This window comes from Canis aureus, chromosome 22, assembly GCF_053574225.1.
Source record: "Canis aureus isolate CA01 chromosome 22, VMU_Caureus_v.1.0, whole genome shotgun sequence".
Classification (NCBI taxonomy): Eukaryota; Metazoa; Chordata; class Mammalia; order Carnivora; family Canidae; genus Canis; species Canis aureus.
In genome coordinates this window covers 3,530,645-3,554,577 of record NC_135632.1, presented here as the reverse complement: position 1 = coordinate 3,554,577, position 23,933 = coordinate 3,530,645, and the positions used below count along the sequence as shown (strand labels likewise).

Below are 23,933 nucleotides of genomic sequence, written 5' to 3'. Positions count from 1 at the left end.
GATGCATCGTGAAAGTTCTCAAGGAAGAAACGGCGAACACTACAGCGTACTAGTGCTCTGTGAAACTAACCACCATAATTCCAGTATTATTTGAGAGTTCTGTGGTCATAAATAGCTATCTATTTTTCTTGAAAGTGTAATTCACTGTGGACATTTTAATATGTAAAACACTCCCTCCTGGAGTTATAAACATGAATCAAAAGCAATCTGAAGCACCTCAAAGTAATAGAAGAGCAGAAAAGCACTGAACAAAGGTATGACATTTATTTTTACAAAAGGAATAAACATGAAAAGGGTTTATCAACTTCATCTATGCCCTGCTTTCAAGTTTTGTTGCCACCTGAAACATTAGTGTCGTGTATCTAACTCCTCCCCTCTGTACTATACTTGTTTTAAGAAAACGTTTTGGATGGGCAGGCACATTTTGTCTTTCGTTTGTGGCATGTGCCTGAGTTCAGAACCAAACAATTTATATATTATTTGTGATTACCTGTAAAAGTCCATGCAGCGTATGCTGTCACTAAATCAGTTCATAACTGAGAAAGTGAACCTTAAAACAACAGAGACCTGGAAGCAAATCAATTTTATGACAATGAAAATTAATCATATTAAGCTATTTATACATGAAATCTCCTGCCATATTTGCTGTCAAAATGTTGATGACACAACAGGAACGCTTTCCTAAAGAGTCACTGTAAGGAATGGTGTTTCTCCTCAGGGGGAGTGTGAGCACATTTTCCACTTTACCCCTCCTGCCAGACACCTTAGAACCATATTTAAACCCTAAGTCGTAATAGCTATGTGAATATATGTAAACATGGTCCTGATAAATCATTTTTCCTGATCATGATTTTTACTTATGTAAGTATTTCCTTTTGTAATACTTTTTGGCCATGCAGACAAAATCTACTTGTTTTATATAGTTCCCGATCTCTTGATTTTAGTCTTAATACCCCTGGGTTTGTGTGTTCTTTTTGTGAGTTGTCACAAATCATGTGGGAATCAAGTGGAGCGGAGTTAAAATAAATACAACTATTGTGCTTCTAATCCTCAACCTGCAAGAAATTAAAATACTGATGACTCGGGCGGTGATGAACTTAGGACAAACTGATATATCAGTCACACCATCTTGTTTGAAAATGTTTTTCTCTGCTTAAAATGACAATGACACCAAACTAAATCTCCCTCATGTCTTCAAACTGAATTTCTTTCTAAAGAAAAAGTTACGGAGATGTTTTCTAGATTTTTTTTTTAATTCCCCAATTTTTTATATGAATGTCTTAGTCATGTTATTGGAGGTAAAACCCATACTTAATTAGAATTTATCAGACAGTTTTTATATATGGTCCTCTCTCAGTTCCTTTTAAGAGATCAAAATAGGACTCCCATCTGACATCCCACAATAGTTACTGAAATTGTAGCTAAAATGCTGATTTGGGCAGCTGACTTTGTACTGCTTACCTTGCAAAGCAGGGTCTGGAAACAGTTCTGATTTAACCTCATTGTACTAATTACTGTAAACTCCTTCCATGAGTAGGATAATAATTGCCCACTAATTGTTGCCCTGAAAGTGGTATAACTACAGTGAGGCCATTAGCTAATAATATAGGATGCTCTCAAGTGTATGCATGTGTGCTGATGTTTGAAAGGTTATCTGAAGTCAAGCATTGTCCATTTATCAATGACTGTATAAAGGTTTATGTAATGGTCTATTAAGATTGGGGGGATATTACTCTTGTTGCAAAAAAAGTGCTTAACCATTATTTTTTTTTATTTTATTGAAGTATAGTTGACATACAGTGTTAATTCAGCTTCAGGTGGACAACAGAGTGATTCCACAACTCTCTACATTATGCTGTGCTCACCACAAGCGCAGCCGCCATCTGTCACCATACAATCCTATTATAATACCATTGACTATCTTCCCTATGCTGTACTTTTCACCCTTGTGACTTATTCATTCCATAACTGGTCTGTAACTCCCACTCTGCTTCGCCCATTGCACCCCTCCTCTCTAGCAATCATTAGTTCATTCTTTGTATTTATGAGTATGTTTTTGCTTTTCATTTGTTCATTTGTTTCGTTTTTTAGATTTCACATAAAAGTGAAATCATATTTCATATTTGTCTTTCTTTGCCTGGCATCTTTCACTTAGCATAATTCTCTCTATCATGACCTCATTCTTTTTTAAAGCTGACTAATATTCCAACAATGATTATTGTTATGCTGTCATCATAACATCTGAGCAGAAAGATATGGGAATGTTGGCACCTATTCTTTAGCTTACTACTACCCTCAAACTATTGCCTGGGAGCCATTTTTTCCCCATTTTCTCATCTTATAGTATTTATGCTTATAGTATTTATGCTTTTTCATCTTTAACTAAATTAGTCTTCTGAAGTCAGGAATTGTATTTATGGAATCTCCAAATTCTATACAGAGACTAAGTCATGGTATGCCACAGACAGACAGACAAATCTACTTAAAGAACCACCTGGATTTCATTTTGTAGTGGTCATAAGAAAGCATACCTTTGATCACTTAAGCTGGAATGCTGCTGCATTTAAATAGTTTTAGATGACAGTAATCAGAGGCAGATTACCTGAAACTACCTGACAAAGGGTATCTCAGTGTTAAAATAAACTAGGAAATTTTTTTTAAATTTAAATATACATGAATCTAAAGCTTTGACAACTTGTACTTCAGTATTGTCACCTGCTCCAAAATTGTTGGTATAGTTAGTAGTATTAGGAACACAAAGGTAAACATATTTCAATATAATATTAATCCATTGCAATTCCAGAAAGATACATCTGAATGGGTTTTGTACAAGCGAAGTAACGGATTGCAGACCTGGATATATTCTGATTCTTCAAGAAGTAGAAATACTTTCAAGTGAGATGTCTCACATAGTGAGCTAATTTTAATTTGTTTATCATATTTCAAACAGAAAGTTAATATTCACCCTGGAATACTAATACTGTTTTTATTGTGGTGAGCAGATTGAATCAAATAATAAGAGTATAATTTGTAACGAGTTCTTATGTTTTCCATAGGTGGATAAGCGGAGCAGCTGTAGTCAATGCATTTTATTCTTCAGGCAGAAATCAGATAGGTAAGGCCTATTCCTAAATAATTCTTGAATATTTCTCTGTTGTTACCAGCTTACAGTGAATTGCATGACCAATTTATAGTGTTCCCATAAAAGCACAGCTGAGGCTGAGTTATTGATTTATTGAATATACTCCTTGAAAGTAAATGCATCCATGTACCTCTTTTCACTATAATAGCAAATTTTAAGTTAGTACAAATTACACTAAGTGGTTTTCTTTCTTTTGCAATGTTCTCATTCGTGGCTAAGTGGTTTATCTTATTTATGTCTAAGTGCTTTTATTTTATTTCTAAATACTTTTTAAACATCTCTTACAGCTTCATAAAGTTATATTGACTTTAAGACTCTCTAAGCATCAGCAACTTAAAGAGGTTTAAGGTTCCAAGAACCAGCTTTGCAGATATCCAGTTCTCCAGGCAATTCTGTATGCTGACTCTAGTGGGGATGGTCCTGATCTGTATCACCTATTTTTCTAGACAACTCCAATGGTCTAGAAAGTTGAAAAGTCAGTTATATTTGGTTGAACCATGTGGAATTGCATTTACTTAACTACTTTTAATCAAAAGAGAAAAAAATTAATATGTTCACTATTAGTAATATTTTAGGAATATGTGTAGAAATAAATATATGAGTGAAGGATATAATGAATAACTAAATGGCTTAATATAACAAAAATATATTGATTCTCCTCCTGAGAAGACCTTGAGATCTTTAAATTCTTTCTTAAGTATTACATAAGTAGACCGATTTCCCCCCCCCAAGGATCTTAAATGTGTAGAAAGGCACCCAACAGATTCAGTACTACCAGAGACATACTAAACAAACAGTACAATCAGCTTCTCCAGGTGCACCTAGTCCAGCCCTTCATTTCTAAGTGTAGTCAAGGATCAAAAGGGAAGATGATTTCAGAATTATTCTAAAGTAAATCTCTCAAAGTCCGCCCTAAACCTCATTTTCCTTGAATTCTGTTAGTAATTAGATTAAAAATGATGAAAAATACTGCAAGATTTTTATCATTAGCTAAAAAACAAACTTTAAAAGAAATTATAACCCTTATTTTAAAATTTGATTATAGGTTTCCCCAATTGCTTTTAAATACAGGAAGAGCCGAAGTAAGAAATTATCTGCATTTTCTTCTAGTATTTTTATGGTCTTTATTTTTGGAGTAAATCTTTAATCCATCTGGAATTGATTTTGGTATGTGACATGAAAATACATTATATAAATTAATCAGAAAAGTTTCTTTACATAACATGTAAACAATAAGTAAGGCATGTGTACCTGTTAAAATCAATTTGCTCAAAGTCTAAGCTAATACATTTCCTAACTAGTGCAATGATTACCTAAGCTCAGACCAGAGTCTGTTTAATGATCAACTCAGAATGCAATGCATTCCTAGAAACCATTCAGACCCTTAGAAGTGCCTTTCTCTGGAGAGCCTTCACTTTGTTTTTTGGGTTTGTTGTTGTTTAAGAAAGAGCCTGCACACATGATCATGTAGGTGTGGGGTAGGGGTAGGGACAGAGAGAATCTTAAGCAGGCTCCACACTCAGCATGGTGGGGCTCAGTCTCATGACCCTGAGATCATGACCTGAGCCAAAATCATGAGTCTAATACTTAATCAACCACCCCAACCCAGGAACCCCAACTTTGAAGACCTGTTTTTGATATTTAGTAGTTCTGTCCGTGTAAGATCTAACTCATTCTAGATGTGAACTTAAATAGGATAATGACCTTTTAATGGAATTCCAAGGCAAATAGAGACAGCCTGGCCTTTGTTCTGTATTCGGGTAGACTCTAAGGGATATAGCTTCATTTTAAACCAGCTCAGGAAGGACCCTGGATCCTATCAGATCTGGTGCTGATTCATTCCAACAAGAAGACCCATATGGACCCTCTGTAGGACCACTTTGGCATGTTCATCCCTTCAGCCCCTCTCTAGAGCAGATCCACAGAGTTTAGGTCAAGACAGTACCTTGTTTGGCTCTGAATTTCTCCATAACCCTTAAGTGGGCTCTAAATTGATTCACCTTGGAGATTCCCTGATCAGAGAAGACCAAAGAATGTTCTCAATTTGAACTTAATATCCTCAAACCAAAGAAGCACACAGCAAAAGGAAAAAGAAGGTAAAAAAGGGCCTAACTTTTCACAAAATAGTTATCTTCCAAATAATCAAAAATTGGCTACAGTAAGCATTTTTAATAAGAAAGGCCTTTTAAAGACTCCCAAGGTAAATTCATCAGATAGAAATTCAAAATCTGAAAAATTGTTCATGTCTTTTCATATGCTTGTCTGCTAATAACAGCAGTTCAGAGGAAGGGAAAGTGTCATGCAAGAGGAGAAATCTTTGACATGTGTACATTTTCTCTTTGACAATTCATTTAAATCTTCAAAGTGGAGATAGTCTTAACTAAAAATAGTTGGAGATCCAGACCTCCATCCTTCTTCTTGATAGAAGTGAGTGTGTGGGTGTGTTTGTGTGTATGTGTGCTTGCACGTGTGCCTGTCTGTATACATACATAGATATACAACTTTTGATTTTTGTACCATGCATTACAGAATTAGAATTGGTATAGAATAACATGTGTCTCATAAATGATCCTCCCTTCCTCACACAAATATCTTAAATTAGATTATGTACAATTTTTCCTGGGATTGGCCTTTCTATGTTATGGCAAAAGAGTTGTTTTATTATCATATAGGGAGTTATTCATATTAATAATTTCTTTTTTTTAATTCAATTGCAGCAACCTTTTGTTATTAACTCATATAGGCAGACTATTCTAAGTTTTATGCACCCCTGCCACTTTATGTCAATTAAAAAAAAAAATCAACTTCCTGGAGAGGAAGGCATCCAAAAGTATTTAATTCACTGTCTCCTTTTCCCCATACATTTGCTCTATTGAGTTCCAGAAAGTTTCCAAGGATTATTTAATATATTCAGCCTGAGTGGTGTATAGCTACCTTGAAATAATTAAATTTTCTAACGTTACCCTCCGTGTTCTTAGGAATCTTATTTTCAGACTTAAAAATCAAGAGTAAATGTTTCCAAACCTATTGATATTCCATTTAATGTAAAAAATAATAATATTGAACTTTTTCCACCCCAAATTGATTTTACCTGTCATCGAACTTTATATCAAAGTTTCTGAAATTGAATTGCTTGCATGCAGCCTTAAAAAACTAAACCAGGGAAGGGAGGGCATGGGAGTAGGGAGAAACACATTTTTTTTTTTTGTTTCATGGATCAATGACTTATTTAATTAACTGACTTGTTGACAATCATGAATGTAAAAAAAGTACAACTAAGTAGTTGGTTGTTATTGACAGTTGTGAAGTCTACTAGTAACCGCAATAAGCTAATGGGGAAAATCCTCATCATTGAGATTTGGCTGACAGTGTAAAAGGAGAAATCATAAATTGCAAAGCTGAATTTGAAGACTAGTATTTAATATGAGCCATAAAAATCTTATCACTTGCCTGAAGAATGACATATCAGGGTATAATTAAAGTGGTAGGATCTTTACAGTTAATGTTTAGTCTTGATAGCACGTTTCATAAGAGCATTTTATATAAAGGGTGGATTTTAATCAAAGTACATAGTGTGGGAGATAGTATTCACTTTAAGTTAATAAAGTACTGCACATAATTTTAATACCTTAAGCTAAAAATAATTTCTTGGCACTGTTGATAACTCAGGCAGCTACATGTGAGGTGTAACTTTCATCAAAATTCTCCAAGGACAGAAGTATTTATGTTCTAATTATTTTGTCATTTTGGATGCTATGGCAACTTTCCAGATTTTTTTAAAGCTCTGGAGGGCACTTAAGTTGTCCGGCATCTTTTTAAAGTCTCCTCCGTAAACATCTAATATTTATCTTTGAAATCCATGCAAGGATCTGCCACATTCGCCCCACCTAAAAAAACAAAAAACAAAAACAACATTTGCTACTCTGTAAACTAGATCTTAGATTTCGTAAGGTCAAGGCCCTTCTCTTGTATTCCTGGAATCCCACTTAGCAATTCCTTAAGGGTTTTACATTGCAATAGGTGTTGATACTAAAGATTTTTTAAATTACAGAACATAATTCAGTACGTACTAGAATTTTAAAACATGAAAGATGAAATTGTTAAGTTATGAGCATTATGAGAGGAGGAGAGGACCATGGAGTCAAAGGCTGGGAAGGAGATGCTGTATTTAGTTAGAAAGCATCAAAACCACCCTTTGGAAAGCTTTTGAGCAGGGGAGTGATAATGACCAGAGTTGTACTTTAATTCAGGCTGGAGGATGGATTAGGTTTAGGATGGGTTATAGTTGGGCGAGACAGGAAGTAGAAAGATCATGTAGGAAATTAAGTAACTCTTAAGACAAGGAATGGTAATATGAAGTGGTATGATGGCAGTAAGACCATAGGAGATAATCGGAAGAGATGCTCCTGGAAGGAAGGTACATGACCTGGTCTTTTCCTAAGTAGACCGTGTAAGACTTTGTAAAAAGCAAACAAATAAATGAATATTTAAAAAATTTTTAAAAAGCTATTAAGATAAATGAAATGTTCATGTCAGGTGATTGAGACCCTTCAAATGCCATTAGGAGAAATAAAGTCAAGAGAGTGATGGCTTAGAAGGGAAAATGATGACTTTGATGTCTGACACATGAACTTTAAAGTCTGTGTGACATTCAAGTGTAGAAAGCTAGCAAGTTAATCCAGATGTCAAGGTAGTCCTAAAAATAATTGTATTTATTTAGTAAAGTCTCTGGGACACCATAGTAAATTCATTTGCTCACTCATTCATAATTGATTATTCACCTATTCAACATATTTCCTAAGCACTATTCTGTTCCAGGCACCATTCTAGTTTTAGGTGCTTGAGATAATTAAAAAAAAAAATGGACTCAACAAATAAACAAAGAAATGTATGTATGGACACACAAATCCCTGCTCCAAAACGTCTGATATTTGAGGCACTGGAGCAGATAAGGGTGATAAGAAAAGAAAAAGGACAACAACCAAAAACAAGGAAATAAATAGACATAGATGCCTTGTTGAAAATAACATACGGCAATGTGATTGAGAGATGCCTTTGATCGAGTAGTTCTGTTTGTTTAACAAACTATTGTAGATGGATAAAATGTTAGAGATGACATTAAAAGGAATACTTGTGTTATTTTTTTAAAGGAATACTTGTGTTATTAAATAACCATTTCTCCCAAATATTTGCAGTGGGGAAAAGTCCTTCCGAATGAAGATGATGATTTCTCCTCCTTCTAAACTCCTTACAGCAAAAAATAATCTTAGCCGAGTTTGTAAAGTGAATTGTGATTATAAATCATAGATCATGGTGCCGCTTTGGGATGAACTCCTGTTGTCATCAATCATAAAAGACCTGCATTTGTTTCATCACCCAGATGATTTTTGCGTACAATTAAGTGAAACTGACATACTGGAAAATAGCTTAGCAGGCAGAAAGCCCAGCCCAGGCCTGCCATCACTGAAGAATGCCATACTTCATCTTTAACCATCTTCTTTCTTTGTAGTCTTCCCAGCTGGCATTCTGCAGCCCCCCTTCTTCAGTGCCCAGCAGTCTAACTCCTTGAACTACGGGGGTATCGGCATGGTCATAGGACACGAAATCACCCATGGCTTCGATGACAATGGTAAAGTGCAGTGGACACTTCCTTCGGCTGAGACACATCCTAGTAGACCTGAATGGAGTTATTATACTTGATTATTGCATGAACACATTTAGTCATCAGGGGATCGTTGGCTAATAATCCGACTCTTAGTGTTTGTTTTAAATTGTTGCTCAGGAAGACCAGAAATTTCTAGCGGTGGGGTTCAGCAATGTGTGCTTTGCACTCTGACAGAATGACACAAATATTCACACTGAGAAAACACTGTGATGTTTGTTAGCACCAGTGATAATGTGTGGTCTTATTTCATGGTTGCTTATGTCTTATCTATCTAGACTTCTAGAGCACAGGGTCCATGTCTAAAAATCAGATGTAAGATCAAAAATTAAGGTACCTATAAGACTTTTAAACTGCTTATGGACAGAATTTTTTTTTTTTTTTTGCACCCTTTACCTAGTTCAGGGCCTTGCAAATAGTGGGCACTTAAATGCTTGTACACTGCCTCAAATGGCAAAAAGAGATTTAGAGTTGCAGTGAAGTTTGAGAGGCATAGAAGTAAAGATACGAGATACATAGAGAAGTGATAGCTGAAGCGATGACAAAAATTGGTTTGCAAGTGGAGAGAAGATAGGAAGAAAATAATAGAAAATAATTAAGCCTTCACTAGACTAAACTTTAGAGCCATATAAAGAAAAGGTGACAGGAAAGATGCAATCTTGAAAAGGACTTACTACGTGTCTATGAACTCAATTCAAGTATATAATAATTTTCACAAGTAGGTAGGTACTAAGACCACTTCCAATTTTTTTAATGGAAAAAAGTAGAGGCGCATGACTTACTCGAAGTTACAAAGCTAGGAATTAGTGGAATCGGGGTGTGAGTTCAAGGAGTTTGTCTTTGTAGTCCTTTTCTCATTCACCACATCATAAGCAACTATTTAAAAGGATGATAAACTGAAGTGTTAAAACATAGCATATAACAAATACCACTGTAGCTCAAAAAAGGGAAAGATCAAGGTATTTAGGGTGAGCAGGAAAGCTCCAGGAGGAATGGTAATTCTTTGTGCTCGAAGTAGAGAGAAACTATGAGTCTACAGTACCTCATGAGGGGGGTGAGATATGAAATGAATTCAGAATAAAAATAGTGTTTTTCAATCTCAAAATACCAAATTAAATAGACTTGGTCCATATGAAAACCATCCAAGAGAAACAAGGCATGGTTTCAGGAGTGGTTGAGCGGGTGGCCTTGGCTGAGCTACCGGGAAGCACGTGGGTATGATGCCGGGATCCAGATTAAGGTGCATCAGCACAGCAGACCCTCACAGTCCAGGTTTTGTCAATGCAGGACGAGAAAGGGGGGGCGGATCCTCCCATTACCTGTCCAGTCGAGTGTTCTCTCACACACTCATAGTTCAGTCCTTGCCTTTTGAATTAAAGATACCGTAGTGTAATTCTTGATGTAATGAGTTCCCCTTTTACTTAAATCGTTATATTTCAGGCAGAAATTTTAACAAGGATGGAGACCTCGTTGACTGGTGGACTCAACAGTCGGCAAATAATTTTAAAGACCAATCCCAATGCATGGTGTACCAGTATGGAAACTTCTCCTGGGACCTAGCAGGTGGACAGCATGTATGTGCTAGAACGTTTTAGATATATTTACTCTTTGTTGTTGTTGTCGCTATGGCTGCTGCTGCTCTATTTTATTTGAGTATAGATGACACATAATGTTATGCTAGTTCCAGGTATACAACCTAGTGATCTGACAAGTATATACATTGTGCTGTGTTCACTGCAAATACAGCTGCCATCTATCCCATTACGTCACTATTACAATGTCATTGACCGTGTTCCTTATGCTCCGCTTTTATTACCGTGACTTATGCATTCCATGACTGGAAGCCCATATCTCCCTCTCTTCTTCACCCAGGTTCTCTATCCCCCTGGATCCTTCCCCTCTGGCAGCCATCAGTTTGTTCTTTGTAATTTATAGTTCTGATTCTGCTTTCTGTTTATTCATTTTCTTCATTCCATTTATGTTGAGCTGTACAGTGTTTGTCTTGCTCAGTCTGACTTATTTCACTTGCATAATACCCTCTAGGTCCATCCATTTTGCCTCGAATGGCACGATTCCATCCTTTTTATGGCTGAGTAATATTCCATTGTGCGTATGTGTGCACATTTCCCTTCTTCTTTATCCATTCGTCTCGCCATAGACACTTAAGTTGCTTCCATGTCTTGGCTGTTGTAATGCAGCAGTAAATAAATATATCTTTTCAAGTTAGTGTTTTCATATTCAGTAGTGAAATTACTGGATCATATAATATTTCTATTTTTAATTTTCTGAAGAATAGATATATCCACTCTTAAGTGCATTGTTGATCCTTCTTAACAATCCAAATGTAAGTAAGGACCTTTACGCATCTTTTGTTTTTTAACAGCTCAATGGGATTAATACACTGGGAGAAAATATCGCTGATAATGGAGGTATTGGCCAAGCATACAGAGTGAGTAATAATATTTTTTCCCATTTTAGTGGTTGGAACGTTTATTTTTCATATTTAATTATTCATTTAAAGCCTTTTGCAAAAGGCACATATAACGTAGGCAATGAACAATAAATAGAAAGTAGAAAATACATGGGGGTAAAGGGAATTGTAGGTATGTTAACTAGAAAGGGCAACATGGTTATGGTTGAGCTGAACAATCTAGGCTTCTGAGAAGCTGAGAAGAGGAAACCATATCAGCAGAAATGAGGAGACATGCAAGTTCCACAGAGGAAGCAACTTTTTTTTAAGAAATAAGCTCTGAAGTAAATGTTTTAGAAAAGATGTCTCGTCGAAAGCATTATTTCAGTCATTGATTGGTGTAGTAAACAAGACCCTCAGGACCCTGCTGTTTCACAGCAGGTGAAGCAATATTTGGGAACCATAATCAGCATAACAGTTACAATGATTCAGTGAGGGACTGAAGTGATACAGCTCTAGCACATGGCCTTATAGTCATCTAGACTATTATGCCCAGAGGAGCATATTGATGGAACATCCCTTAGAATCTCATTTAGCCTTCCATTCGTTCTTGCATTCAACAAATACTTGGTGGGGACTTTACTGTGTTTTTGGTACTATTCTCAGAGCTAGAGATACAGTGTGAATCCTCCATAAAATATGTCATTATCTGATGATTAGAGCAGGTATTAAAGGATGGTCTAGTTGATGCCATGTACACAAGAAAAAGTAGGGATTTTTCACAAGAGTAGAGGAGTACTGGTCTTGGAAGCAACAAGAAGGAATGAGAGTATTTTGAGTGTTTCTCCCAACCCCGAGGTAGCTCACATGTGGGACAATGAGCAACGTCTACTTGAGAAGGTACAGGGGACAAAGTGTCCCAGGATAGAACCAGGCTTCTTTAAGACAAAGATGAATGGAATGTTGTATGCAATGGATGAGAATGTAGGATTATTTGTCCACCATAGAAATGCATGTATTAGGGGCACCTGGGTGGCTCAGTCGATTATGCATCTACCTTTAGCTCAGGTCATAATCCCAGGGTCCTAGGATGGAGCCCCTCATCGGGCTCCCTGCTTAGTGGGGAGCCTGCTTCTCCCTCTCCTCCTGCTTGTGCTCTCCTTTGCTATCTTTGTCTCTTTCTGTCTCAAATACATAAATAAAATATTAAAAAAAAAAAAAAGAAATGTATGGGTTAGAAGGAAGAAGGAGGGCCTCAGTGGTTGGGCCGGAAAGGGGAAGTTTCAGAGCAGGGTGGGAGAGATGACTGGTAGGGTCTGTGACTTGGCAGTGACCAAGGATCAAAGTGTGAGGCTTGGGAAATTAAACTGCCTGAAAATTTTCCAAAAGAATGAGTCCCAGCAAAGTCATATATTGCTGCTTCTTTGAATGCGTGGCAATACTTGTCTAGATGCCAGGCAATGTGCATTTTACCTCTTTGGGTGCTAGATATTTTTGTTTTCCTACAAAGGTACTTGAGCTTTATACTTGGACACAACGAGATTCCTCAGAAATGGTTTGATCCTTTTGGACCTTGGTTTTACAACTTGTTAGGTGGGACTGGGTAATGCTCAGTCTAGGGACAATTATTCTCCAATGCTGAGGCAAGATCCTACTCTGTGAATCTTGAGGTCTTCTATTTTTGTCCTGTGTGAGTACTGGGTATTTTTATCTCTAATGTTTTCTCATAATTCCTTCCCTAGTCTTTGGTGGTGTGCTCATATGCATCCTACATACTCAGTTGGATACTTGAGGGGCCCATCTGATCTCTAGAGATCCTCTTCTATGTAGCTTTCTCCTCCTTAGGACCCTGTTCTTTGTGTCCTTGAACTCTCAGCTCCTTCTCCTCAACTCAGACAGTCCCTTAGGCTCCAACTAAATTTCTCTTCTTTAGATTGTACCCTGGAAAAGCTTAAGGCAATAAGCTGGGGCAATTATGGTAATAATACTTTATTTGTTTACCATGTCAGAGCAATCACTCTTTTTTTTTTTTTTTTTTTGCCTGATTTCCAGTGCCATGCACACCATTGTTTCAGATATTTTGTCCATCATTTGATTGTTTCAGTAGGAAGATAACTCCAATCCCTCTCACTCCATCTTGCCTGGATGTAGAAGACATTGGCATTCTCAATACTCCCATGATTATTCTAATATTCAGACAGATTAAAAATCATTGATGTGAAAATGCAGCCAAAATCTGGGATGATGGTACTTCCATGAAGAGCTTCACCTGAGACAAGTTTAGACTTGTAATAATAAAGCAAATTACAAGTGTGCAAATATTTTATTATAATGAAATCATAACATCTAATACCCTGTCCCCTTGCTAGATTGTAAGCTTTCTGGAAAGGAGCAGGCTCAGGTCTTCCCCATGTTCCTAACATTTTACATAATAGAGACTCAATAAATCTATGTTAATGGCAAGGAGGAGGAAATGAAATATATCTTCTGCTTATCTAATTGATCACTTTCATTTGTATTAAATTGGAAGTAACACATGTCAGAAAGTTTGTCATAAATTCCTTAAATATTTTTAGTAGAGGAAAACTATTGTTCAATAGTATTCATAAAGCCTTAAGAATTAAGACCCTTCTCTGACCTTCAGGTAACCTAAATTCCTAATGTAACTGAGGTTCAGTCTATTTTGCCCTGTCTTCCAGGGTGCCACAATAATTGCTCATCTTTATTCTTAGAATCATAGGATACTAATTTTTAAGGGCTCTTAAGGAATCCTTTCACTTTTGGCATGAATCATTGAAAGTCTGGTATGAATCTTTTTTGCTAAGAGTAGTAACTGAACTAAATATGGCAATTCCAGACTAACTCCCTTGGCAACCCATTCTTCCAACTGGCTAGACTTACCTGTCTACCTACAAAACAACATTTAGATAATTTTTTTAATAATTTATTTAAGTCATCCATCCATTCAACTGACATTTATTGACCATTGACATTTTCAGAGCATTTGTAAAATAAATTCTGGCTTTCTTTCTAATCCATGTAATAGTTGTAGGTTGCCGTGTGTAAATACATTATTATGGTGATCCTGATATAAAAGGTTAATTACTGGACTGCATGGTCTTTTGCTCAGGTTTATACATAAATTTAGAAATGATAAACATCATGTTTCTATTTCATTAACTGCCTAGGCCTATCAAAATTATGTTAAAAAGAACGGTGAAGAAAAACTACTTCCTGGACTTGACCTAAATCACAAACAGCTGTTCTTCCTCAACTTTGCCCAGGTATTGTACCTTTCTTGATTGATAGATATGAAAATCATTTTGAGTTATAATTTCATAGTTAGTTAGATACTGCATGCTGAGTTTTCTTGTTTTAATCAGTTGTGGCAGAGCATTTGACTTGACTGATTTTCATTGTTTGTAACAGACTATCAGCTCATATTAATGGTAATTATGTCCCTGGTTGCCTATCACTGAACATTATTTGAAGAGTAAATTATTGAGAAATGCAGAATTCCAATTTAATTTTTGCAGTAGGAAGCTGGCCTGCCCATACAAATAATCTTTGAACCTAAGCACACTGCTTTCCTTTTTCTGTTCCTATCCCTAGGTGTGGTGTGGGACCTACAGGCCAGAGTATGCCGTCAACTCCATTAAAACAGATGTTCACAGTCCAGGGAATTTCAGGTGCGTGGGTTTGAACAGCAGTCAAGGTGCTCCAATATTGACTCCATTATTTCCACATTTGGAAATAGCTTTTTCTAACTCTGACTATAAAATGTGGAAATCCAGGTGTTGTTTTTTCTTTTGAGCGTCATGGATAGGATCAACAGAACACAGCAGGATAACTGTCCTGTTTACATGATCATAGCCTTGACTGCGCTTATCCTCAGAATGCACGTGACCTATGCTTAGTGCTTGATGGATTCCAAGATGATGCCAGAGAATAGTGGCCCTATTTAAAGGTAGCACAAAGACGTTTTTAAGAGGCTATGAAAAGTTTAGGCCTAGCACCAATGAGTAGCCATTCCAAAGAAAGATTTGCATTCAACATAAAGAGAAATGTGGTTTAATTAGAGGTAATTAGAGGCTTTCCAGCATAAAGTTATCCCCAGATCTACAGGGGAGAGTACCTTGAAGCGGAGGTCGGAGAGCAAACCGGATGCTGGAGAAAAATGCTCTGTAGAGTGGAAGGTTGAGAGAGAAGTCCAAAGTCCTGAGATCAGAAAATCTAAGAGAGCATTGTACTGGAAGAGAATCACTCTAACTAGCATTTAAATGATAAATCCTGGATCCCTATATATCCAGTTTAGCACTGAATTATTAGTGCTCCCCTTCCCACATACAGTAACACTTCATTACTGATCAACACTTCTCAGTCAGGAACTCTGAAAAACAAAGTTAAAATTTTGAAACTTGGTTGGAAAAGTTTGAGAACAAAAGAGAATCAATGGGTTGAGTTTTAAAATCCCTTCCTAAAATAGACATAAATATACTGCCTGGATCATACTGCCTGGGGAAAAAAAATTCAATTATGAAACAAAAAATAGCACATTTACAAATTAAAGGGTTTACTCAGCTTGTTCATCATCATGGGAATCACCATCATTTAGTATTTGCTTTAACAGTTCTTTCAAAATTCATTCACTCAACAACTGTTTATCGTATGCCCATTACGTTTGTAATCCAAGGTAAATTCAGTCTAGCTAGACTAGTCAAATTAACTTCTTTTTAGATAATGAGCAGGAAAAGTCACTGGATCAATTCCCATGGTAGTTTATCCAAGAAACTTTCTGTTTTCGTTTTTAGAAGTTGTCTTTTTCCTTCCTGAAGTCTTCAGAAGTGAAAACACAGGAATGTAATTCTGAAGACAACAGAGGGCAATTATTATAAGTTCACATAAACCATGATAACAATCCAATAGGTCAAAGCTCTACCCTCCATATCCCCATGAACTAAAGTGTGTGTGCATAAAAATCTAATGAATTTAAGTAATATTATTATAATACCTGGTACACCTGGCATATTCTCAGAAAATGGAGCTTGCAAATTGAATGTTTTTGATAGCTAAAATTTGTCCCTCGGGCATTAACATTTTTATCTTAAATACTGGATTAAAATTTCTCTGTTTAATACACATTTTCTACCTTACTGCCTTATTAACACAATATCCTGAACAAAACCTAGCCTTGTTTTTTAAATGACACAGACTATTGTTATGACTATTGGTTGACATTTTAGCATTTATTAGTTTAGTGAAATCCTCAAAAGCTACAGTATGAGTAGCTATTTATTCCTACACTACAGAGCCACCAATGAGGATATGGTGATGCTTTTTCGACTTTTCATTTTGGCTTCTTCTAGAAGTAGGGCCTCTAGTAGGGTTTTCCTGTTGGTTTGTTTCTTCCCTAGTTCTGTTTTCTGTTAATACATCGCTTGCCTTTTGCCATCCCATATCGTCATTCTGATTAGCTCAGAAAGCACATCCTTAGACTTGCATGGTTAAAAAATAAAAAAATAAATGAATTCAAGCTTTGAAGTAAGAAACACTTGAGTTCCACCCATGGTTTTGCCATTTATAAGCTGTTACTTAACATCTGTATCTCAGTTTCTAGATATTTTATTTTTAAAAATTTTTTTAAAGATTTATTTATTTATTTGTTTGTTTGTTTATTTATTTATTTATTATAGACAGAGAGAGAGAGGCAGAGACACAGGAGGAGGGAGAAGCAGGCTCCATGCCGGGAGCCCTATGCGGGACTCGATCCCCGGACTGAGGGATCCCCTCAGTTTCTAGATATTTTAAATTAGGATTAAATTATCATGAGAGTTGTTAAGAGGATTAATGTTAACATAGAAGAAGTGCCTATTACATATATGTGTTTGAAAATTAGTACTAGGATTATTTTTAGATAAGTATGAACAGAATAAGAATCCTCATGAGTAAATACTTGGACTTTGCAACAATTTTTATTACCTGAGAGGCAAGGGTGTTTTGTTGCTTATGTCTTATGTCTGGATAAATCAGAATGTCAGTAACTGATCACTGGTTAAATGATATGTGGGTAAATACATAACTGTTTTCTACTCTCACTTTTAAACTGAAAACAATTTTATTATAAATATGTAAAATTTGCTATCTGTGAAAATACACATTATTTTATTATAAAATACATAAAATTATTCGCAACTTTATTGTGGTGTGAAAGATGCCTCTTTGACTATTTTTCATTTATAGTAAGAAAAGTATGTGTTGTTTTTTAAAAAGGGTAAATGGAATGCCAACCCTTTGTCAAGGAAATTATTATTTTCTCTGGAGGTAAAGGGATTTCCTTGGCAAAAGGTTGAGGTTACATTTAGTTTTGGAAACAGGCTGCTTCCTGGCTGTACAAAGTAAAACATTTTTTATAAAGAGCCTTAAAAACTGATAGACATTGAATTGCTATTGAGAAATTGTGCATAGTGGTTTCTGTAGAAACATTTCTGAAATAGAGGGAGGTTTCGTAACATTATACTTAAATACCACAGTATTAAAATAGAAGGCAAAATATACTTGATATAAAGCTGAATCCATAAACCTTGTTGGGTCTGAGTTGTAATTGTTTTATTCCTCCTATCTGAAGTCTTATGTACTTTAGATAAATTTCTAAAACTTTAGTATTTAAAATAAAAACATTTCCCCTTGATGTTTTAGAAGTTGAACTCACAATTTAAATGGCTTCTTTTTGGAAATTCAGCTTCTGTTAACCATCCACAGTCGCTTGGAATGGCCGTTCTGCTAAAATTTACCATATAATCTGCAAATGCGTCTTTAAAGTTATTCAGATGTCATACTTCTAAACAATATATACCTGATAATTTTTTTAAAGCTAGTCCAAAGGGACAAAGTGATATCAGTGTGTATGCTACCTAAACAGAAAAGGTGCTAATTTAGGTGTTTAATTTGCTCAACGTCATCTTCCAGTCAGAATAAAAGGACGCTCTATAGAACTAACACCACTAATAAAGCAAGGCATTTTTTCCCAGAGCTTAATTCCTAGTCCTTTTTGTAAGATATTTTTTCTAGTGGGTTATGTAGACATTTTCAAGCATTATGGTGATTTTGTTCCCTACTATTCCATGATTTAGCATGTGCATGCTAAATCCTCTGAAATACTAATGTTTCCTCTCTTTCCCTTAAATATTAGCTTTGGTTTCTGATATTTTGTAAATGTCAGTTTGGATCTTGGTGGACCTTGTAGCACTTGTTCATCTTCATATCTGGGAATCTATTCAGGCATTTATTTCTTTGTGAATTTATAGTGGGACATATGCTGATCAATGTGACCTTACATTAATTAACAAAATCATGAACAACAGTTAACGGTAAAGATTAGATAGTTTATTTATGAATGAAGCTTGTTAACCTTGTAACCAAGTCATTCATTGAAAAGAAGGAACAAAGGATTGTCAGAAGACCGATTAATTGCAAAAAGCTCATTTAGTAATTAAAAAATCCAGTTAAGCGCAGGCAGGAGTAGTCTTCTCGGTCACCTGATGTTCAACCCCATATCGCTCAGATGTTTTTAAAACAAGTGGTTATTTGCCAGAGGAATAGACAACAACAGTACAATAAAATATTTTATATAATAAAGTAAAATTTCAAGTAAATCACTTTAAGAAATAATCAACAAAAGCCATTTATCTTCTGTTACAATAAAATACTGCACAGTTTTCATATACCATGGAATTCAAGTAAGTCGCTTATGTAATATTAGTGAAATATAACCCCACTCTTAAGAGGAGGGATTCATTTGATTAAATAATGTAACCGCTTTCTGAAATAGATTATTTACATCATCCATCCAAAGATTTGATGTGAACTATAAGACATTAATTAGAGTGCTGGGAAGGTAAGCGAAATCCTGGTATAACGTTGACCTAATTATCCAGAACCAAATTATCTGAGTGAAGCCTTTGGATGGAAAGAGAAGAGCTGAAATGGAAATGGAGAGCTGAGTGCGCATTAGGTTGAGTGTCGCGATGTCGCTAACTGCCATTGGTGCTCTGTGAAGACTTCCCTTCTTTGAGGCGTCTGGGTTTTTTTCATTTCCCTAATGTTTTTATGACAACTATAGAATTAAGTCATGGGTCTGGACATTTTACTGAAGTACTTGTCTCCATATGATTACATCTAGGATACATTTCTTCAAAAAAAAAAGAAAAGTTTATTGAAACGAAAACAAAAAAGTGCAGCTCTTCCAGTCAGTGGCTCTCAGATGCCTTCCCTGTCCATCAGGGAGCTTCCTGCTCAATTTGAGGAACCATCAGGCCACCATGATGACTGTCACTAAGCCAGGACATAAGGCTTCCTCAAGTGGAAAGGGGATTAAATTAAATAAATCAAAGCTTCTGTCTCAGAGTCTATGAGCCTAGGAACTTAAAGACTAATACAAACACCTGATGCCTAAAATCTTTTTATTCTTTGGGGCGCCTGACTGGCTCAGTCAGTAGAGCATGGGACTCTTGATCTTGGGGTTGGTTGTGAATTAGAGCCCCATGTTGGGTATAGAGATGACTAAAAATAAAATATTTTTATTCCCACATATATGACCATTTTTGACCAAGTATCAAGTGAATTTGTTCTTGAACCTTCAGATTTAAGAAAAGACATTATTATTATTATTATTATTATTTTAGAAAATTAATTCAATTCCAAGTTCCCACCCTAAGCAGAGAGGTAAGAAGTTTAATTTTAGTAGTTTAAGTATACTCCATTTTAGAGTCATACAGGAATACCAAGACCCAGAAATTAGGGAATTAGCCTTCATCTCCTGTCTGCCGTGGCCACTCCTGCTATGCCTGCAGTTCAAGGGCTCTATCTGAAATCAGGTGGCTCCATTTCCTTCTGGTGGTTGTGGGTAAGGGCCTCAGGAACCACTGCTCCTGATGCTTAGACTCCCCCACATTACATCCCATCCTTTCAGAGGTCCTCTCAGGGCCCTGCTCAGTGTGGGAGGCACGTCTTGGTCACTCACACAACCCACCAATACCGGGCCCCTCCTCAGCACTGGGGAGGCCAGCTTTCTCCATCTCAGGTGGACTAATAGGTGTAAATTCCCCAGCGCTAGCCCCCACCCCACTTCAACACTCCCATACCAAGAAGATATCTCTTAATCTTTAGGACTCCTCTAGGAATACTAAAACACACACACACACACACACACACACACACACACACAAAGTTTACATTCTCCCCGAAAGATACGATACGGAAGTTGTGATATTGAGGATTGAGAGATAGTTGATGTGGTAATTGTTGACACGTTAGGAAGTCAGCCTTTGAGAAATTAGATATGGATCTGTCTTTCCTGGAATGGGGGTGAGGAAAAGAAATGCTTGCTTTCTTTTCTCATAGTTGGTCCATAGTAGCAAATAAACACAAAAATGCTAACCAGTATTTTTCTTTATAATGCCCCATCCCTCCTATACTTGTGATCGCCATGACCAGCGACAGGCTCATTTATTCAGTAGGTATATCCCAAGCCCTACAATATACAAAGCACTGTGCTGGACTTGAGTGGGGGGCAGGGGGCAGCAGGGAACAAGAGATGCACAGAGCTGTGCCCTCAGGTTACAGCGTGGTGAATGTCAGGAAGTAAAGAAAAACAAATCATTGCAAGCTGATAGGACTACTACAGGTGGGAGGACCTAGTTGGGACATTATTTGAAGAAAGCCTCTGAAGAGGAGTATTTAAGTAGAAGCACGAAGGCTGAGGAGGAGTAAATCATGTCATCACCGGGCAATATCTTTCCAGGGAGTGGGGTCTATAGGAGCAGTAGGCCCTGAAGAGGGAAAGAAATCGGCTGGTTGGATGAATGGAACGTAGGTCTGTGTCGTTTGAGCCTAATGAGAAACACGAAGAGAAACGTACTATGAGGAGGCCGGGAGGGTAGGCCGGAGACATCAGAATGTTGGAGACCATGGAAAGGAGGGTGAATTTCATTCAAGCCCCATCAAACAAGGGGATTAGGGGACTTGATTTAAATTTTAAAGATCATTCAGCCGTGTGGAGAATGGGTTAGAGAAGATAAGAGGGCAAATATTTATACCTAGCACACCTGCCACGTACAGAGATCTCAGTAATTGGAACATACTCTCCTGCCAGTTGCTTGAGGGCTTCCCACCTCCCTAGTCTGTTTGCCTCCCTGCCCTCCCTCCCAACCGAAGGTGGGTGTGGTGGAGAGAAGGGAAGGAGCTGGTTTGGGGTGGATGTGAAAATATCAGCTCCGCATCACTGTCCTGACCTAGGTCTCCCCACAAATACTGCTCGGTGCCGACAGTGGGTTGGACAGTGTTGTTTTTGCCCATTGGGGTCAGAGATAAGAAGAAATTGACTTTTTGCCAGTCCTTTCCAGTTACTCCGCCTGAATCCAGTTTCTGATATCTGTGAAGTTTCTTTTGGAAAAAAAGAAAGAAAATAATGATCTTCCTTATTAGATCAAATCAACACGTATCTATTTAAAGTCTATTATGTTTAAGTTACTGTCTGAGCCCTTCCAAGATCTAATGAAAAATCAGGATTTTATCTTTGACCAAACCCTTCTTATAACAACTGCAATTCGGAATGTGAATTATTTATTTTACAACATGCAGAGGGTGTTTATGAGTTAACTCCCCGTGACAACCGTAAGATGCAGGCACGATTATTATATGCATTTTACAGAAAAGGAACCTGAAGCACCGAAACGCTAGATAAATACAACTCATAACCAGGATTCAAGCCAGACGGTCTTCAAAACCTGTGCTCTGAACTCCTGTCCTTTGTTACCTGTCCATTAAAAATCCTGTTAATGAGTAGAACTTTTTTTTTTTCCTCTCAAGCTGTGACTTCCAAATTCCCTCAATAGGCTCACATAGAGGAACTCTGTAGAGCTCCTACGTCGTATGGGCAGAAGGATCGAACACTGACAGTGACTTTTGTTTCTTTCACAGGATTATTGGGACTTTGCAGAACTCCCCTGAGTTTTCAGAGGCCTTCCATTGCCGCAAGAATTCATACATGAATCCAGAAAAGAAATGCCGAGTTTGGTGATCTTCAGAAAAAGCAATGTAGCCCTTGGCTAGACTTGCCAACACCACAGAAATGGGGGACCCTGAGGAAGAGAAAATGGGACACAGAAATCACTGTAATTACATGGGGGTAGTGCACAGAGATGAGAGAGCATCATATTAGAAATGAAGTTAGGTTATTCTGGAAAAGGTGTGGGGGGGGGGGTCTGGCGTCTATCCAATCACTTCTCACTGTGTAAATAATGCTTGATCTCTAAAGATATTACCGTTCATTTCTGTTTCTCATATGATCTGCCAATTTGATGTCGTCTCTTGAAAACAGTGTTAACCACTTGATGTAGACTGGGATTGCTAATCAAAGGGAGATTAAAGAGATTGAAGCATACGGTTGGCTCCAAGCACAGCAGTGGCATGAGGGTTGAAAACACGTAGCCTAACTACTTATTTTTTACGTTTATTTGCAACATTTCCGCTCCTACAGAACTCTTCCAAAGAATTCTTATACATGTTGGGGCCTTGGGACTTAATGTAATTTTAAACCAATTTTGCCGATCACCAGTTATTCATTCTGAGATCATTTTATTTTAAGCTACTCTTAGGGCTAAAATGAATGTCTTGAAACTGTTTTTCATTGTACCTGCTTTCACGGATACTGAAGTTCTTGAGGCTCCCTGCAATTTTCTAAGCAATTTCTTGTTCTCGCTCTCTCTCAAAACTTGACCTTTTTAAGAGATTTGTAGTAATGTATAAATAATAATTTTTATATTTAATTATTAACTACATTTATGACTAAGTAATTATTATTATAGGTAATCATTGAATATTGACATTTCCGACAGAGATAAATAGTTACGAACCAAGATCTGTAAAATGATGTACAGATGAAGATTTGAGACTTTTTCAACTTATAAATCATATTGATAAAAAGCTTTAAGCACAAAGTCTGGGTTAAAACTTGCCATTGGACAGTTGTCTAAAGATATGAGACCTGTGGTTTACAGGCAGGACTTTCAAAATAAACCCTGTCCCTGAGGTGGCTAGGATAAAAGGACAATATTGCATCTCTGTAGCTCTGCATCTCCGTATCTTTTCAGGTTTGTCATCTGATGGAAATTTTTTGATAATAAATTGAAATTGTGAGCTCATTACTCACCAAGCCTGTTGTGCCAGCTGTCTAGCTTTGGAAAGTGCATTTCTGAAGATAGATGAGAGGCCTCCCCTCCCCAGACAGACCTGCTTCTAAAATCCTAACTCACATAGAGTTCTGGGAGGGGACTGTCTCATCCCTGATAGGAACTCATTTCTTGAGACTTTTGTCTTCTCTTTCCCCATCCTTTTGGCTGGTTTGGCTAATTTCATTACTGGATTGGCATTTTACAAAAGGGGCGTGCTTCCAAAATCCTTGTATTTCCTAACAAAAATGAAAATTAGGAATTTCTATTCCAAATATGAGTGCGGGTTTTCTTCTTGAAAAAGGCCCATTTACCTTTGTTGAAAAAGTCATTAAAGTATATACACAAAAGTTCCCTTAAACGTAAGTATACAGCTCAGAAAGTGAACTCTCTCTAGCTGAACACAGCCCTGTAACCAGCACCTTTAAGAATCAAAACACTGCCGATGCCTTAGAAGTCCTTTTTTCCAACCACCCCTTCTCTCCTCCACGG

The 23,933-nt window shown here is 36.9% G+C and overlaps 1 protein-coding gene across 5 annotated transcripts in view; it reads left to right on the top strand.

Moving 5' to 3' along the window:
- The window catches only part of MME (membrane metalloendopeptidase), a 96,101-nt gene extending 72,680 nt beyond the window's left edge, over window positions 1-23,421 (top strand). For all 5 annotated transcript variants that reach the window (XM_077864635.1, XM_077864636.1, XM_077864638.1 and 2 more), the window contains exons 17-23: window positions 3,057-3,115; window positions 8,652-8,771; window positions 10,245-10,378; window positions 11,188-11,253; window positions 14,403-14,498; window positions 14,827-14,903; window positions 22,192-23,421. In XM_077864635.1, coding sequence (XP_077720761.1) covers window positions 3,057-3,115; window positions 8,652-8,771; window positions 10,245-10,378; window positions 11,188-11,253; window positions 14,403-14,498; window positions 14,827-14,903; window positions 22,192-22,291 — 652 coding nt within the window. In that variant the 3' untranslated portion in view covers window positions 22,292-23,421. The remainder of the gene's footprint in view (window positions 1-3,056; window positions 3,116-8,651; window positions 8,772-10,244; window positions 10,379-11,187; window positions 11,254-14,402; window positions 14,499-14,826; window positions 14,904-22,191) is intronic.
- Window positions 23,422-23,933: the final 512 nt, after the last annotated feature.